The 18,121-nt window shown below is 39.2% G+C and overlaps 1 protein-coding gene across 1 annotated transcript in view; it reads left to right on the forward strand.

The window, feature by feature from the left end:
* Positions 1-18,121, forward strand: part of LOC128371451 (seizure protein 6 homolog) — an 82,804-nt gene that overhangs the window by 43,537 nt on the left and 21,146 nt on the right. The window contains exons 2-4 of the mRNA XM_053331778.1: positions 1,251-2,024; positions 2,483-2,604; positions 17,269-17,461. Of these exons, the coding sequence (XP_053187753.1) occupies positions 1,251-2,024; positions 2,483-2,604; positions 17,269-17,461 (1,089 nt within the window). The remainder of the gene's footprint in view (positions 1-1,250; positions 2,025-2,482; positions 2,605-17,268; positions 17,462-18,121) is intronic.

Here is an 18,121-nt window from a genome sequence, read left to right on the forward strand (position 1 = left end):
TGGTTATTTTATTATTAAACTCTATATTAATATAACTGATCTAAAGTTGGAGCTCAGTCTGTCTTTTAAATGGATTAGCAGTGTCATGGTTTAGGCCATGGTAAAATGGCAAAGTACCTGCAGACAACATCTTATGCTTTGCTTTCCATCTAATGGATGTTATATAAAACCTCTGTGGTCAAGCTTGTGTTGCCAAGCATTTCTGCAGCGAATCAGGACAAATCCATACGTTTGCTTTAGTTATTAAATGTTCTAAATCTGTAATGTTTTGTGGATTGAAGGTCCGGCCATTTATAAAACCTCTGTGGTCAAGCTTGTGTTGCCAAGCATTTCTGCAGCGAATCAGGACAAATCCATACGTTTGCTTTAGTTATTAAATGTTCTAAATCTATAATGTTTTGTGGATTGAAGGTCCGGCCATTCAATTCAAGTTTTCTGACTATTCACTGGTTGAGTGCTTCCTCTATGCAATTTTGCACTGCATTGTGTTGTGTTTGAGTGAGTGGTATCTTTGTGTCTAGGTGAGGTTGAAAAATCCAGGGAATAAGAATACTAGCTTAGAGAAGGAGGCCTTGGAAAAATATGTGCCTTCAAGCCTTTTTATCCTACAAGTAACTAGACTATTTCTGGACAGGGCCTTTCTGCGCTGAGATTTCACTGCCTGTGGGGTGTGATTGTGGAATTTGTCTTTGATAATAAACTTGCTTTCTTTAAGCTGCTACTCACCACAGTACTAATCAGCCACAGTTAACTTAAATGTTAGAGAATTGCTTGTCAAGTACAGACAGAACTGAAGCACTCAAGATGCACTTGAAAATATATAAATATATGTGTTCTTACTACTATCATATTATACTGTGCTTTATTTGTTCTGACCTACATATGCCAACTCATTAGATTATTTTGCTGTCACTAAAGCTTCTATAACAGACAGTAAAAGGGATTATACTTAGTATTCCACCATCCCTGCCACCAAAGCTACACATATGCAAGCATGCACACACACACACACACATAATGAACTGATAAAAATAGCAACAAAATATGTGGGGAAGAATTATACAAGAGGACAGCGTCTCACCTCATTAGGCATACATTTGGTAGATTATCGTCTGGCAGCCTTGATGATGCAATAATGAAGCTGTCAAAAAAAAATGCTGCTCTTGTATATTGTACTTTGCTTTTATAACTTTCGGACCTGTAATATTTTGTTTAACACAACCATGTTATCTTTATTCCTTCATTCTCAGGTCCACGGGAAATTAATGGCATCAGTAAGAGGACACTAGATCCAGACAGGGATCTCTTCACACACCCTTCAACACAGGACACAGAGAGTGAAGTCCACTTGGTAACCACTGCCTCGCCGATGAACAGCCCCAACCACCGCCCTGTCCTAAAGGGCCTGCTACTTCACGAGCACCTACTTACAAGAGATTTCCAGGGGGACCAGCATTTTTTCAGAAGGGATGGCTCTGTGGCTGCATATCCCACCATGCCAGGCTCTGTGGCTAGTCCAGATGTTGGAGATCCCGTCACTCAGCTGGTGCCCCACGAGGATGCCCCAGCCTTCTCAGACATTGCCACTACTGCCACTGCAGCTGCCACCTCACCACTGACCACATTATTTCCCACAACACCAAGGCCGTCCACGTTTTTCCCCCAAAAGAGGCCCTCTAAGGACAAGACCAGTGGGTCAGACAAGGTTGAGCCAACCACAGACTCCCTCACAACTCAAGTAACACTAAATAATAGAGGGTCAGTCACTGAAAACAACCCAGCAGCTTCCTCATCCTTGCAGAGAAGTCAGCCTCGGAGTTGGAGTGTTTTTCCTGTAGAGGCCACCCTTCCACCCTCCTTAATCAGAATGGAAAAAGGAGAAACAAGGGAAACAACACTGAAAAACGAAACCAACCTTGATCATCCTCTCCCCAATCTAACTTCAGTATCTCGAGTAGAAGGTACTACTACAATATCGACAACTGGTATCACAACTACCACCATCACCACCTTGCAAACATCAGGTTAGTTTCCTCTGACTTTCAAAGATGTACCAGGCAGAATGTTCCAGTGACTTTGTGAAATAGGGTTATCAAAATAACTTTTTCCCCCACTGGGATTTCAAAACTGAGAGTATCTCTCCCCGCTAAGATTTAACACATGGATCCCAGAGGGCAAGAAAATTAAGCGTCAGGTCATCAGCATCACTTCTGTTCATTTTGTATGCTGCACACAGCTATTCATCTTTCCACCAGGGATAACAGAGTTGCTCATGTGTCAAAAACAATCTGATTTCCCCTGATGTGTCCTGCCTGTCCTTTCCACTGGCCACAGAGGGCTAAAGGCCCAGATGAGCAGTACGGAGAGGAAATCTGCAGAGATAGTTAGAGGGTTGCAAGGCCACAGAGACACAGGTGGGCTGTCAGATAGATCAGTGGTCTGGGAAAAAGGGAATCACTTGTCTTTTCACTGTCTCCTACAGAGCCATGCAGTCTGAATTTCACTGACCCTGAGGGTAACATCGAAATCCTTCAACAACCTGGCTCTGGAGTGGAGTGCAACTACTTGATTACTGTCTACCTGGGATATGGCATTGAAGTTCAGGTCAGTGCTCACAATAATGTTGTTATTAGTCAGAACATGACATACGATAAAGTGGTTAAGTTCAAAACTGCATTGTCAAACACTAAAGATTAAATATGTGACCCCAGGCAGGGGCTGCAGAAACAAGCTGTATCACACCACTGGTATTACTTTGTAAGCTGATGAGGTGAACGTGTTTGCAAAAAGTTCCTTACACATTCGCACATCCAGCAAATACAGAGCAACCCATTTAATTGGAAAACTATGCTGATGAGAGCAGTGAACATTTACCAAAACACCAAAGTTATGGGCTATAAAACCAAAACAATGAGCTGAAAGATGCCCCACGAGCTTACTTTACAAGTAATGTCAAGCATTACTATTATGCATTATTATTATGAAATATTGACTATAGCCACTATAATACATATAATGTACTATCAACTGTGATGTTAGATTTTTTTAAGTTCAATAATGTTGCACAAAAGGGTTTCATAAAAACAATGAAGAGCACTGACATATTTTGGTTTAGTCTTAGCTGCTAAGAGTATTCAATGCTCTTGTGTGGGTTGATAGAGATAGACAGGCAGCAAATTGCTGGGGTGAGTGGGTGGATGGAGGCACCAGGGACGGGGTCTGTCTCAGGTTGAATGTTTGCTCGGTAAGTCTTTTCACAAAAGGTTATAAAAATTAACTGTCAGTGTGTGTGTTCCTTGGCATTTGCAATTCCTCAAACGCCTCATTTACCACTGGAGACTTTAAAATGTGTGAGCTTTGTCTTGCTGCCTCTGGAGGGCTAAGATAAGTCTTGACAGAGTATATGTTTGAGAGTGTTTTTCTCTGGAAGCTTTCTCCGGGTAACTTAAGTAAATCGTCAACCACTTACAAACACAGCACGGACACACATACACATGCACACAAACACACAGAGACGCGAGTGCATGATGCACATTTGATGTATTAGATCTACTTCCACTGATTCTCCAGTGCATTTGGCAAAACGTTTCTTTGCATACTTTAAAGACAGCAAGAAGTGAAAGCAAGAACATGGTGACATTTTGTCCTCTCATATCTACCAGGACTGATTAAAAAAAAGCCATGCACTTCAGCACCTCCATGTGAACAAATGGGGCCACTGTCTCTCTGCCTCCCATTGCTAAACTGATAGTGATCTGATGGCAAACTATACTGACAAGTGCTTGGCAAGGCTGAAGGAAATGAAGCTGAGGTCTCTGTTTCTGGCAAAGACATAAACCGACGATGGAAAGATAGGAATTGAAGTCAAGCATGTGTCACACCTTATGATCAGCGGTGTGTGAAGCTCTTGGGCCTGGAGGATATCCAGGTCTCAAGGTTTCAAAAGGAACGAAAGGCGATTAAAAAGTAGACTTATGGAGGGAGCATTAATGTGTTTAGAAATTGGTATGCAAGTGGGAACATTTTTACCTCACATTTTGTTTTTACGCTTGGATGATTTTTAGTTTTCAGCTACTTACAATTTAAAACCTCTTCCCTCACCTGTGTTTAATTCTTAGAGCACAGGGGACAACAAGGACACACATTTAAATGCTGCTCAACAGAATTTAACCATTGGACAAGACTTACTGTATCTGACACAAATGTGTGTTGGGACTCACTCACTCACTCACTCACTCACAAGCATGCAGAAATACACAGACAAACCAGGAATTGAAATCAGAAAGGGGAAGCAATGCAGAAGCCATATAATTTAAAATTCAAATAATTACTCTCAAATTCAGAGTTAGTGCTTGGCCAGTGAGCTGCTGCACCATGCCTTTGCTCCAATCTGGCTAATATTCTCTGTCCTGCACTCACAAATACTGTGTGGTGTGTTGGTCAGCCACCGTTTTTAATCCTTTTTTTGGCATGTTGCCTCAGTTCACAGTAGAGAGTGACAGGAAACATGAATAGAAGATAAGGAAATGCAACAGAGAACCCCAGCAGGATTTGAACTGCAGGCACATTACGGTTACATGGTCACCTCTGTGCACTGTCCCTGGAAGCCTCTACCCTTTTTATTTTTATTTTTTAATCTTATTTTCACTTTTTGTTAGATTGAGTGTTTCACCAGCATGAAAAAGTGTTACATTATATTGGAAATAGATTACAAGAACAGATGACAATGCTGATATGTGAAATTGTAATTGTTCTGCACATATGGCACTCTAGTCCAGGGGCTGAAGTGCCATATGTGCAGAAATATCATATTTGACATTGTATACATTTAATAAAGACGTTTTTTCTTCCTTGTCTTTTTTTTTTTTTTTTTTTTTAATTCTCTGCAGGCTACACAAGTTTATACACAGACACATGATTGCAGGGTATTTTAAAGATAATATGATCAGTATTCACATCATGAAGACTGTTCTTGCTAAATGGTTATATTATAAAACAGCACTTTATTATATAACAACCCTTAATTAACAGAAGCAATAGATGCTTTAATGAGCAACTCAATCATTGCTTTGCATGGCAGTGGATTTACACACATAAACAGCAGAAAACATTCCAAATGAATCTATTAATGAGCTCAGATCAATACTGTCTTTTCATCATGTTTCATGTATGTTGTCTTGACGATGCTAATCTCCTTTTAATTGCGGCATCCAATAGCAAAAGAGAGATGACACGAACGGTTGTTGTAGCGAGTAAATTGATTGCTTCCACTTTTCTGATTAGCTTATTTGCCATCTTCACACAACAATCTCTGGAGGGATCACAGACTCCCCCCCCCCCCCCAACCCATTTCTGTGGACAGATTAGGCACAGTTTTGCAGATTTTTGGCCTTGATTTAACTGATATTTATTATAAAAAACAAATATATATATATCTTGATGTATTTGCAAATATTTCAGATACAAGGAGATATAAGAGTTATAAGAGGTAGAAAAAGGGAAAAAGCTATTCTTGTGGTGATAAACCTCAGTCTCTTGCTGGGGGAAAAGTTTATGTCCAAGGTGGGAGGAGTCAACCATGATCTTTCCCGTTCACCTGAGTGTCCAGGAGGTTTGCAGATCGTGGAGGGACAGTACTGTACATTGCAGCCTATCACCCTGTTAGCAGAGCCAATGACAGACTGCAGTCTGCCCTTGTCCTTGGCAGTGGCAGCAGTGTACCAGATGGTGATGGAGGAAGTAAGGATGGATTCATTGATGGCGGTGTGGAAGTGCGACATCATTGGCTTTGGCACATTGAACTTTTTCAGCTGCTGCAGGAAGTACGTACATCCTCTACTGTGGATTGTTGGTGAGGGAGCTGCTGTTGAGCTCCCACTCGAGGTACTGGGTGATGATGGTGCCCAGGAAGCAGAAGGACTCCACAGTGTCAACTAGGGAGTCAGACAGGATGATGGGAGGCAGGAAGGATTGGATTCTCTCTGAAATCCACAACCATGTCCACTGTCTTTAGAGCGCTGAGTTTTTTGGCAACAGGGGGCATGTGTCAGGAATTTCCTTTTGACTTTCAAATTGACAGTAGAACTCATTCAGGTTGTTGGCCAGGCCTGAGTCGTTAGTAGAGTGGGGGGCTTTCAGTTTGAACTTGGTGATCTGACTGAGACCCTCTTAGACAGAGGCCGAATTGTTTTCTGAGAGCTGCTGTTGGAGTTTCTCAGAGTGCAGTCGTTTAGCATCTCTCACTGCCCTGTTAAATCTGTATTTAGACTCTTTGACCTTGGTGCATGATGGTACACAGCTGTCCTCACAGTAGTTGATGATTTCTACCAGTATGTAGGAATCAAGTGGAATATGATGCGATTAGTATCCCAGTACAGCGTGGGGGACGACAAGATATGCGCAACTGATTGTAGTGTAACGGTGATAAAGTGTGAAGTAAAGTGTTCTAGTCTCTGGTCAGACATTTAATCAGTTGAAAGTATATAAGGAGTTGAAATCACGAAGGACGGTAATGAAAGAGCTTGGGTTTGTCCGCTCCACACACAGTATCTCGTCAGTGAGCATGCGCTGTACCTCCTGCATGTCTGCCTGCAGTGGAATGGTGAAATTATGCTCCATACTTTAGAGCAGAGGAGTCGTAGGAGGGACATTGTGGTTGCAATGCATGTACTTGTTTTGGTAGCTGTTCTCTGTAATGGAAGGGAGTGATCATTATAGCAGACAGAACAGCAGTTTGCAACTGCGAAAGAGGGGAAATCAGGTGAAAGTAAACATCTGAAGGACTGATGCATTGACTTTTATAATAAATATTAATGTTGGTGTACTCTACCTGTGGTTCTGTACAAAATAATATATACAGGTTTACAGTGTCTGTCTTTCCCCAAGACGCCACTGATCTCTACCACAAGCATTCACAAATATCACAGAGATTGGTGGGGAATAAATAAGAAAGATCAGACCTTTTCTGTGCTTAGTCAATACTCCTTTCAGCAGCCTGGCAGCTTGCAAGAGAGGGAGGATGAAAAATGTATCAGGAGAATTTACTGCCCTCAGCCTGACTGTTGAACCCCTCAGCCACAGCTAACAGCATATAATGCATTACCCCATCTGGTGATTCTGTCCACATTATGATTTATTTGCAGAATAACTGCACAAATATTAGGAGGCTAATGTTATACCAATGTTTAGCACTGATATAAACTAATAGTGTAATAAACTGTATAGTATAGTCATTATAGAATTTTTTTATTTAATTTGTATGTTCTGCACCTTTAGGTACATTAAAAGCATTGTGTGAGGTATTAATGTTATAGGAAAGTAAATGTTTAACATGTAGAGCGCAGGTTATGAGTTATCAGTCAAGATACTAAATATTGATTTTTGTTTGACATTGCTTGCTATTATATTAAGATTTGCAATGATGTATAGCTTGAAACATTGAACATGTCAGTGTTATATGGAGGAAAGCTTTATTTCAGGGTTCAGTATCTTCAATTTTCTTGTCCTTGACAAACTGTAGTTAAGTTTAAATAACAAATCAATATCATCATATACTTAAGATGGATGAAATTAAACATGACTCATATCCAGAACCATTTTTATTATTTCATAAGCATATCAAAACAGATGTGAAGCTCAGTTTCTAATCCATAGTTTCAGAGATTCATATTCACCTACGAATTAACCTTAATGGGATGTAGGTCTTATTTTCACTGTATAAATACAAATGGAAATGGAATGATTAACCTGTGAATTAGTGACATCTTCAGCACATCTTATTTCTGTCCTTCATATCTGTCTCTACCTCTCTGCACAGTCACTTTTTCAATACGGTTTTAGAGGACAGATGGGGGTTTTGGAGCTTTTTCCTATTTGATCAAATAAATCCGGTGGGTTAGCGAGCTATCAGCTCTTTCCAGGCCATCTGTCCCGCTCTGATTTCTCCGTCTCCTCCGCTGACTGATCTACCTACCTGGGTCTCATGGAGTTACCATCTGAGGCTCTACACACAGGTTGTTCCAGCTCTGTTTAATGGGGGCCATCCAGCATTCTTGCGAAAAAGAAAATGCATTGTGTGGGAAGGACTTCAACCTTCTATAGAGAGCTGTATGAATTGTAAACAAAACCACTTCTAGAGAACCAACAAACCCACTCTTTATTAAATCAAAGGCTCTAAAGTTTAAGATTTGGTTAATGTTAGGTAGAAAGTTAAAAATATAACTTGGCTAATCTAAAATGTGTATGTTCAAAAAATAATGAATATGTCTTGAATTTGAGTTAGTGTGCTGTTTTGAGCTGTTGTATACTATCTATCTCTTTTTGTGTGTTATTGCATGTATAAAAAAAAGAAACTGTATATGCTGACTAGAAAAACCGCCCATCTAATTCTTCTCTTTCTATTTGACTGAGACCACTTGATAAATTTCAGAGGTTAGGAGACCAGATGTGGCCAATTTCTCCCGCTGCCACAAAGGCTGATTGGGCGAGTCTTTCCATTTTCTGACAGTTTTAAAGCAACATCATTCAAGAAGATGGTGGGGAAGGATTTAAGGTCAATACTGTATATCTAATCTTTTTTCTCTTCTCCATCCCTCTCCAAACTCTCTCTTTTTTCCTTATTTTTTTGTGTGCTGTTTTAATCCAGATGTCATTTATCAGTTTTTCTGTTTGTCTAGCTCCTCGATCCTGTCTCAATCAGTTTCAGTTCTTGTGAGGAAACCTTTCATTAATAGAACACAGGAACAAATTAACACTTTCTGTATAATTTATTTTTCTAATACTGTATTTTATTCTGATTGTGTTGGTTAAAACAATGGGTGATGGTTAAATGTTCAAGCAGGATTTTAATAATAAGGAAAACAATTTTAGATGGTAGATTTCAATACTGGAAATAGTCTTTTGGCTTTGCTTTATGATGAGTTAGAAAATGTAAAAATGTCCATCAATTGAAAGAATACACAAAGCTTTTTTGTTGTTATAGTTAATTAGCTTATAAATATCCAACAAAGGCCTCGAGTCTCGGTGGGGAAAATTATAGCTTCCAAATTTTTCATGCTCAAATGAGTAAATATTGTTTTGGACAATTTCAAGCAATGCAAAAATAAATCTTAAAAACCAAAACATCTAATGAGCTCAAGGCTGCACATTATAATTAATTACTCCTAAGGTAAGCATAAAGTGCTGCTGAGGTGTATCATCAGTGAAATGCCCCTTAAAGGATTGAGATGTTACAGAGCTTGCCAAGTGTTTATGTCTAACCTTGACTCTGGGATTAACAATTGGTAGTTGATGCTGCCTCTGCGACCACGCTCTTCTGACTCCAATCAATAGTCATGTTAATAAGCAGCACCGATACTTGACACACGGCCTCCTTTCAGTGCCGGGTGAATTGCTGTATTGATCTTTGTACTATCATTTTAATTCCAGTATTTCTCACAAAAGAAGCAAAATGCACACGGCATTGACCCTGACTGAGTGTGGCTGATGACGGAGGGAATTAGATTTCTTTTGTTGATGTTCAGTGAACAGTTTAGCTTTCATCAGATGAAAAGGGGCCAAAAAGAATTACAATTCAAAAAGTTAAATTTCTGTAAAAATAAGTTTTTCTTTTAAAAACAATCATGCGTTCCTCCTCACCACTGACATACTAAAATTGGTGCTATAACAAGGCAATAAACATGCTTTGTCCATTCTGTGACTTTAGTCCCCAGCAGCGCAAATGACACAACACATAGCAGATATGTTGCAGAGAAACTCTGAAGCCTGACTGAGTAATGGAGGCCAAGACAGGATTACTGCCTTTAATCAAGTCGAGATGAGGCAGAGGGAAGCCTTCATCATGCTGTGTCTTGGGGGAGTAAGGCAGGACATAAAGAAGCCCAGTTTGATCTTGATGAGCTTTTTAGGGTGTCAGGGCTTTGCTGAGATGAGTTTTCATGGGGCCCAGCGATCCCGAGAGGAATGCTTTCAGGTGACACTAATTGCTCCTCCACCCAGCTAGCTGTCATAAGGGGAGAAGACTCTGTCTGGCAGTGGGCTATGTTCTCTCCAACTCTTTCAGTGTCATGATGAGGACAGGAGAGTAAAGATGCATAGATGTGTGCAAAAAAATATGAAAAATAATCAGCAATGCATGAATTTAAATCTATGCATAACTGCTGCAAGTAAACTGAGATGTCAGGGGAAGAGAGGCACCTCGAAATGAAGCGGATTCATCAGGAAGTAAGAATCTCATCTCATGAAAGTGTTTAAAATGCAGGGGGTCAGAATGATTGCTTACATGTCTACAGAGAAGCTTCTGGTGGTTAAAAAAAGATAATATTTGAGACAATGGTCACTATACAGTGGTAGCATTTATTGATCTCAGGAACAAAATATGGGCAAGCGTGAATGTGAAATTAGTGACAATGAGCAAGTTAGTGTTGTATTCAGCCGCTGGCTCCAGCACATTCTCATTAACATTCATTTTGCTGATTGGTAAGGATCCATTGTTTTAGACAGCCAGGCAAACAAGAAATGGCCTTGGCTATTTTATGTAGAGGTGAATGTTCAATTAAGATAACGTTTTTTATATAATGAGCACTGGAATAAGTCTGTTTTTGTATGAATTTATCAGGAGATACACAAAAACACCAACTGGGTGAACCAAGCTTATTCACACCGTGATTTAGAAACGTGTGGCTTAGATAGGGGGAGATGAGGTTGGTGCTCTAACACTGTGTTTCACTGTATAGGCCAGTGGCTTTTATCATAGTAATGATGACACTGCAGCTGGTGAGTCCAATAGCTGTTGATTTATTGCTCCCAGCAGCAGGGTCATTTGATTTCCATGTATAGTGGGATCATTTTGATTGCATACTACTCATTTCTGCATCAGCAATGGGTCCTGTGAGTCAGTGTAAATGTTCAATGCAGAGCACCACCAGATGTTTTCCAACAGTAAATTATCAGTGAAAGCCAGCCTCTGTGGACAGCTAACTCATACCGAGTGCTTGCAGATAAATTAATAAATGAGTGAATAAAGATTACATGCCATGTATAAAAGTCTAATTTGTTTGACAGATTGTTTATCTGAAAGCACCAGGAGAAATATATATTTTTTCTTGTCGAAAGACCATTTTCAGATATACAGTATTTCTTTGTTTTTTTTTAAAGCAGACAGCAACCCCCTAATTGCATGATACAAATTAGCCTATTTAGTTGATCTCTTATGTGCAGTAGTGGAATAATAACTCAGGTCCTTTACTTACTGCAAGTGGCAATACTACAATGTAAAAGTACTAGTCCCACTTGAGCTCACTTAAATAAAACAATAAAAATGTAAATGTTCTTAAAAGTATTACAATTAATAGTAGTCTAGTATAATGTATCAGAAAGGCCACTGTCAGTGTTATATTTTAAATGTTGTGGGATATCATTACTGATGCATTCATGTGTAAACAGTATTTACTGTTGTAGTTGATGTTGTAACAATTTACTAAAATATTGGGTAGTTTAAATCTATAATAATGCATTACATTTTATAAATTGATCATTTGTTTTATTTGTCAAATCTTAATTTGTAAAGTCGGTTGAGTCTTCAGATGAATACAGTGGCATTGACAGTGTTTCCCACAGAAATGATCAAATTAAAAGCAGTGGCAGGCTGCTTTCTGTTTTGATGTGATAAGCTGGATCTTCACCTCTGCTGACTGTTTGCTCTCATAGTTTAAAACTGCAGGACACTGGAAGCTCCCTGCTCTACAAGGGTCAAGGCAAACACAGCAAGATCAAGGCATTTAATCCTGCAAATATTGTCCCCCTTTCAAACCTTTATTTTAGAGATTTTCTTCCATCTTTTGTATTCCTAGTGCAGTGCCTGGACTGTCAATTTTACTTTGGCCTTGCAGGATAGTCTGTTCATTGTAGTGGTTTGATTGAAAAGGCAGTGACTAGAGGATAGAGATGACCCTCTCTCCTCTTCTCTCATTTTGATTGGGCTTTGAATATATGTATTTTACTGGAACACACTTGAAGTGAAAGAGCACTTTCCCATAGGACAGTCTTGTACACACACACACACACACACACACACACACACACACACACACTTGGGGTATTTGCATAGACTTACATTCATTTCCAGGAGACTAACCCTAATTCTAACCACTACTTGCCTAACTACAGTAGATCCCACTGGCTGTTCATTACTGTAACCGCTGACCAAACTATCAGCATTTTAACAATTTGGGATATAGCTTTTCTCCCCAGTTGTCCAAGCTGTCCTCAATCTACTGGTCATAAGTCTTGTTTGTGTCCCTGGAAGTGATTTAAGTCAGATACCCCTCCCACACACACACACATGTGTTTCCCATCACTTCAGAGGACATTCATTTCTACAGACTTATCGTAACCCTAACCTTAACTTAACTTGCTTTTTGTCCCAATGAGGGAAGCGAGACCCCACAACATGACTTTGTAAACGTGTGTGGGGTCCAGGTAGAGAGAGAGAGAGAGAGAGAGAGAGAGAGAGAGAGAGAGAGAGAGAGAGAGAGAGAGAGAGAGAGAGAAAGAGAGAGAGAAAGAGAGAAAGAGAGAGAGAGAGAGAGAGTGTGTGTGTGTGTGTGAAAGCAGTCCCTCTGGGCATTTGGCTGCAGTACTGGTGAAGATAAGGTAATGATGTCTCCTGACATGGCCAATGATTCATAATTGAGGTAGGACAGCTGTTGCTGGCTGTACTGACAGGTCCCAGGGTGGATGACAGATGATAGGGCCCTCTGGGGCCAAACTATCTATCAGTCCAAATGTTCACTATGCACTATCTGCTTGCCCTGTCCTTCATAAGCCTCCCTGGTATATGTAAACCAAGTGGTCACAGACCTGTTTTACATCACTGGCTGAAGTTGAATGGAATTGTTGCAGTATCTCCATGTGTACCATACAATAGGTATAAAAACTGTGCAATCAGGTGTTATGCCTGTAATAAATAACCAATAAATACTACTATTGTCAGGCACTTTGTAATTTGCCATTTTTGTCTGCAATCTTCATTCAATATGACCAAAGCCTCATTGAGTGTGACTGTAAGAATATGATGTATTGTAAAAGGTCTACAGCACAGACCTGGTCACCCTTGGTTACCAGCTGAGTCCTACGAATAACCAACAGAGCCCCATTTATTGATCTAAGGGAACTCACAGGTGTGTAAGGAGTCAGCAAATTACAGTAGTAATATATTTTGAAGTCTGCAATACAATTTTAAAATCGATGCAAAAACAGTAAGCCACCATAAATTAAATCACACAAAGTGTTCATATCTCTAGATGCAGCATTGTGCATCAGTTGGCCCAGGTCGAACTCTTACATATATCAAAGTACATTACAATAGTCCAGGTGGAAAAAAAACAAAAGCATGTACAACTAAATTGAGAGGAGGAGACAAAATTACCAAATTTTAAAGATTTTCTCGGATTAAAAAAACACTGATTGAACTGAAGGTTATTGGATTTATATGTAACATTGAACTGTGTGTCATCTATTTATGAATAAGAATAAATAACAAAATATAAATGTTTTGCATTCTCTGTTCCTTGAAAATGTTTCAAGTTGAAGGTACACAAGACAATTAATTATAAAGGTCATTTTGAATAGATTCTCCAAGGTTTGCAGTTTTCTAATGTAAGCTATTAAATTAAACCCACAATGAAATTGCAATTCCATATGTTCAGCCTTATTTCTTCAATATTTGAGTATGAATATGAAATTGAAGGAGTTACAGTATTGTGCTGCACTGTGGGGTAAATTATGAGGTTATAAGATGAGCCTGTATGCTCAGCCGAACTAACCTAATTTGCAAGGCATTCAAGGCATTCAAGCCCTCTATATTAGCTGAGACAAAAAGGCAGAAATCAAAAAAAGAACTGTGCCTAAGGCTGTGTCATTGCTGTTGCCCTTGAGAAACTGAGAAACAGGGATTTGAAAATCATGTGACATTTCTTTATTACTCACTGTGACACTGGTTTGAGGCTGCCATGTGGTTGTGGTTAGTAACTATATCTAAGCTACAATTGCAAAATGAATATTTTTTTGCATTTTCTAAAAATATAAAGATTATGTGATTCTGTGACAAAAAAGCAAAGAAAGAAATCCTGTTTGTCATTTTACATGCACTCTTTGACTGTCTGCCGTGTTCTTAGTTTCTTGTTTGAAAACCTCCAGTGTGGTGTTTAATTCTGGTTGTGATAAAGATCAAATCAATCAAAGTGGCTGACCACATGGATCATTCCAGAAGAAGTCACCTCTAAGCTCAGTCTCAGAGTGTCCATTAACCTCTCCACGCTCATTGTCAGCTCGTCTGAGTGACAGTTAGTCAACGTGACCACATTCATTTTGCTGCGGCTGTTGTGCTATGTGCTCATCCTGCCCACTGTCTCGGCTTTTCCAGGCTGTTGCACTCCTGCACACATATTACTTCAGGGACATCAGCCTATGGAGGGCAACACTTTTTCTGCCTCATGGCATACCTGAGACCTGAGCCCACTACCTATGACAGCATTAGCTTTCAGAACATGATATGAATTCCACTGCTGGCTGAGACATCCCATCCAGGGAGACAAAAACTTAAGCCTACCTGGAGGAACCTGCTTTCATTTCCCCTGAATTACCCCCCAGACCCAATTTTGATCAAATCACAAAACTGAGTGGTATCCAGCTTCTACAGCTCTGCCGCACACTGAGTCTGTGTATGGTTATAGTTAAGTTACAAGGAGACTCTCCTGTCTTTTGTTTTTACACATTTTATTCAGTTCCAGGCAGTAGTGCAGTGTACTATGTCATAATAGATTTGGAACCAATGTCTCTCAGAGGTTTCACCGTCAACCCACTCATGCCACTATCAGATTACTGTGAGATCACTGTCTTTTAGAAGAGAGCACACACTTACAATGAGGCCTCTAAACTCAGTAAACTATACAACATACATATAGATCAAAATCAGACTGCATAGGGAGCTGCCAAAAGGCATATGAAATTCCCTAAATCCAATATTCAATTGATTTAGGTCTTTTTTTTTTAATGTTTCCCCATAACAACTCTCCTATGGACAAAACTAAAGCACATTTTGGTAAAGTTGTTGTCAAATTTAAAAACATCCAATCAAATACCAAAACAAATAAACAATAAAAATATAAGGAAATCTTTAAGAAAGTTATCGTAAGCGAAAAACAGAGTCCCAAATGACCAAAATATAAGCCTTCATTCCTATGACTCTTTAAATCAATAGAAACACACTGTAAGAGCAAAGAAAGAACAACACACCAGGAACCAGCTCCGTTAAATAGAAGAATCTTTAGAGTCAAACCAAATCTGGCAGAAATGGAATACTAAATAAAACACAACAAGATCAATATTGGCAATACAAAATATTCACCAAGTGGAAATCTTAAGAATTAGTTATCAAACACAAGCAAAAACCCTCTAGATGCTTCATTAAGAAAGCAAGACCTGATGGAAAGCATCCAATTCCTGAAAGCTAAAAAGACCTGTGGAGTCAACAACATCTGAAATGCAATGATCAAATATTCTGACCATAAATCTCAAACTTTTTTAATATAACTGTAGCAGTTGGCACTTTTCCTGACATATGTAAAAAAAAAAAAAAAAAAAAAAAAAAAAAGGTTTAATAAAACCAGTGAATAAAAGTGTAGCCCAAATCATTATTGTGGATATGTGAATGTGTATAAATAGTAACTATCCATATATTATCCATATCATACAGAGAGTTTGGACCACACATTATCTTCCCCCACCAGATGCTATTCAAACACTTTGAAGACATAAATCACTGCTATCAGAACAGCTTACAAGCAAAAGGGGAAGAAGCAAAAGTGTCTTGTAAGGTGTCCCGACAGTATGATAAAACATGATGACAGTTTGTGAGGTATAGCTCACGTAGCAAGGCTTTTTTTGCAAGTGAAACAAGTATATTGATTTGATTTTTAATTAGGGATGAACCACTAATGTATGTAGATTTCTAAATTGGTTTTATGTGTAAGCCTGTCCAAACCTGTATAACATGCTAAACAGTATGTTAGATTGATAGTAACTTGCTAGATATTTATTTAGCTATCTTTCTCTATACTAAATATTTGGTACAATCTGTAAATTAACCCTGTGGTTGAGTGAAATTGTGAGAGAAATTATTAGTATTTTTATTCAAAATGTGCTTGGCTTGGATTAATTTGCACTTGTAGTGAGAGAGATTAGCAATGGGTTACCCAACGGTTACAGAATGCCCAGAAGAGACAGAAAATTGGAGACAATATAAAGGAATGTGCAAAATGCAGCTAGAGGCAGTAAGGGAGGAGATGAGAGAGATAGAAGTGGTTTGCATTAACCATTAGCAATTAGATGTGATGCCCAGTAGAACTTAAACCTCTGCCATGGCATGTTAAAATGCTGTTAAAAATTTATCCTGTCATGAAACTGTAATGAAATCTGGAAGAGAACATTTTGAGTAACCCTGCTAACTGACAGAGAGAAAAAAACATTGTGAAAACATCTTCCTTGGTAGGGCTAAAAACATACAGGACAAAGGCAAGAGGGCTGGTGCGGTATGTCAGTGGGACATGGAAAGACATGACAAATGACAAAGCTGCCCAATCTTTCTAGGATGTTTGCCAAATCTGACATATTGTCACTGAACTGAAGGTGTTTCAGTCTTCCTATGCCATTTGTACCAGCATGCTAGGCTTAAATGACATTAAAAAAAACTATGTGGACAGTCTTTCCTAAGCTGACAAAATTCCCCAAAATAAATGCTACATGGCCAGTGACAGCGTTCATTCTCCAAACTGAAGCTGAAAACCCAGTTTAGGAACAGATGTGGAGTTAATACTGTGGTGTTGTTTTCCTTATTTTTTGACTCACCTTTTCACATGTTCATCTTAATTTATACCAAACATGCATTGTTGCTCTCTGCTGATGGGGGCTCATTGAACATTGAATTGTCAGGTGCCCTTTATAGATCTTCACCACTGCCTCTCAGGCAGTCTTAGTCCACCGCTGAAGTGACTCATTTTTTCAGAGCAACACAATGTGACTTGAACTTGAATCACACGTGTGCAATGTGATTCTTTTGAAAGTTGAAATTAAATGGTGAGGATGGATAGAAATAAATGTACTGACTGTTATTCTATGTACAATGTGTTGGTCTACAGAGACCTTTTGCAAATGGTAAGTCAGACAGTGAACCGTGACTATTTTATGTGTTATCATATTCTCTTTTTTTAGGTGCTTAATGTGAGTGTGCTGGAGGGAGAACAGGTGACAGTAGAGGATACGGGTGGCCGAGAACCCTTCATCCTTGCCAATGAGTCAGTCCTGATGCAGGGCCTTGTACTACGCGGCTGGAGCAACCAGATCTCCATCCGTTTTCGTAGTGACCAACAGCACAACTCCGGATTCCTCCTGCTGCATTACCAAGGTGAGCCTCTGTCATGCTAACTACAATGTGTTCACCATACATTAATCCAACGACTGCTCAGCTTTGGTTTGTTCACAGTAGATTGGACTTGTATATACAGAGACCATGTTACTCCAAAAAAGTAGTAACAAGGTCTCATTCTTACACAATGTTCTGTTCTTAAATATTGACTGTTGAGCTAACTGTAATGACTTCCACTCAATTTAATGATATTTTCTTTTTTGTGTGTATCTATCCACTCTTTCCACTCTGTTGATGTTCTCAAAGGAAACCTCGCTGTCATGCGTGGCATCCATTGTGGAGTTGTCAGTCAGTCAATCAATCAATGAGAAGGTCAGAACGCAAGAAGATTGTTTGCCAGTTGAATTTATACCTTCAAGCTATTTTTGAGAGCACTGAATTCCACTGTCTTGTGCATAGATTAAAACTATGCAGAATTAATAATTATACTAAATGTGTTCAAATAGTAATTACATGAGAAAGTGACAGCAGTAAAACCTGTCAAAAGAAATAGTTACTGTATACTGCTGTCCCATAAATTCCCCTCTCGGTTGCGTGACATTGATCTTCCATGTCCACAACAATGTCTGTTTATCTTAGCAATCGCACAAAGTGGCCACCAATTACATGCCCCATCGATTCGAGTTGATAGTGGAAGCT

The sequence above is a fragment of the Scomber japonicus genome, chromosome 13 (genome assembly GCF_027409825.1).
Source record: "Scomber japonicus isolate fScoJap1 chromosome 13, fScoJap1.pri, whole genome shotgun sequence".
Classification (NCBI taxonomy): domain Eukaryota; kingdom Metazoa; phylum Chordata; class Actinopteri; order Scombriformes; family Scombridae; genus Scomber; species Scomber japonicus.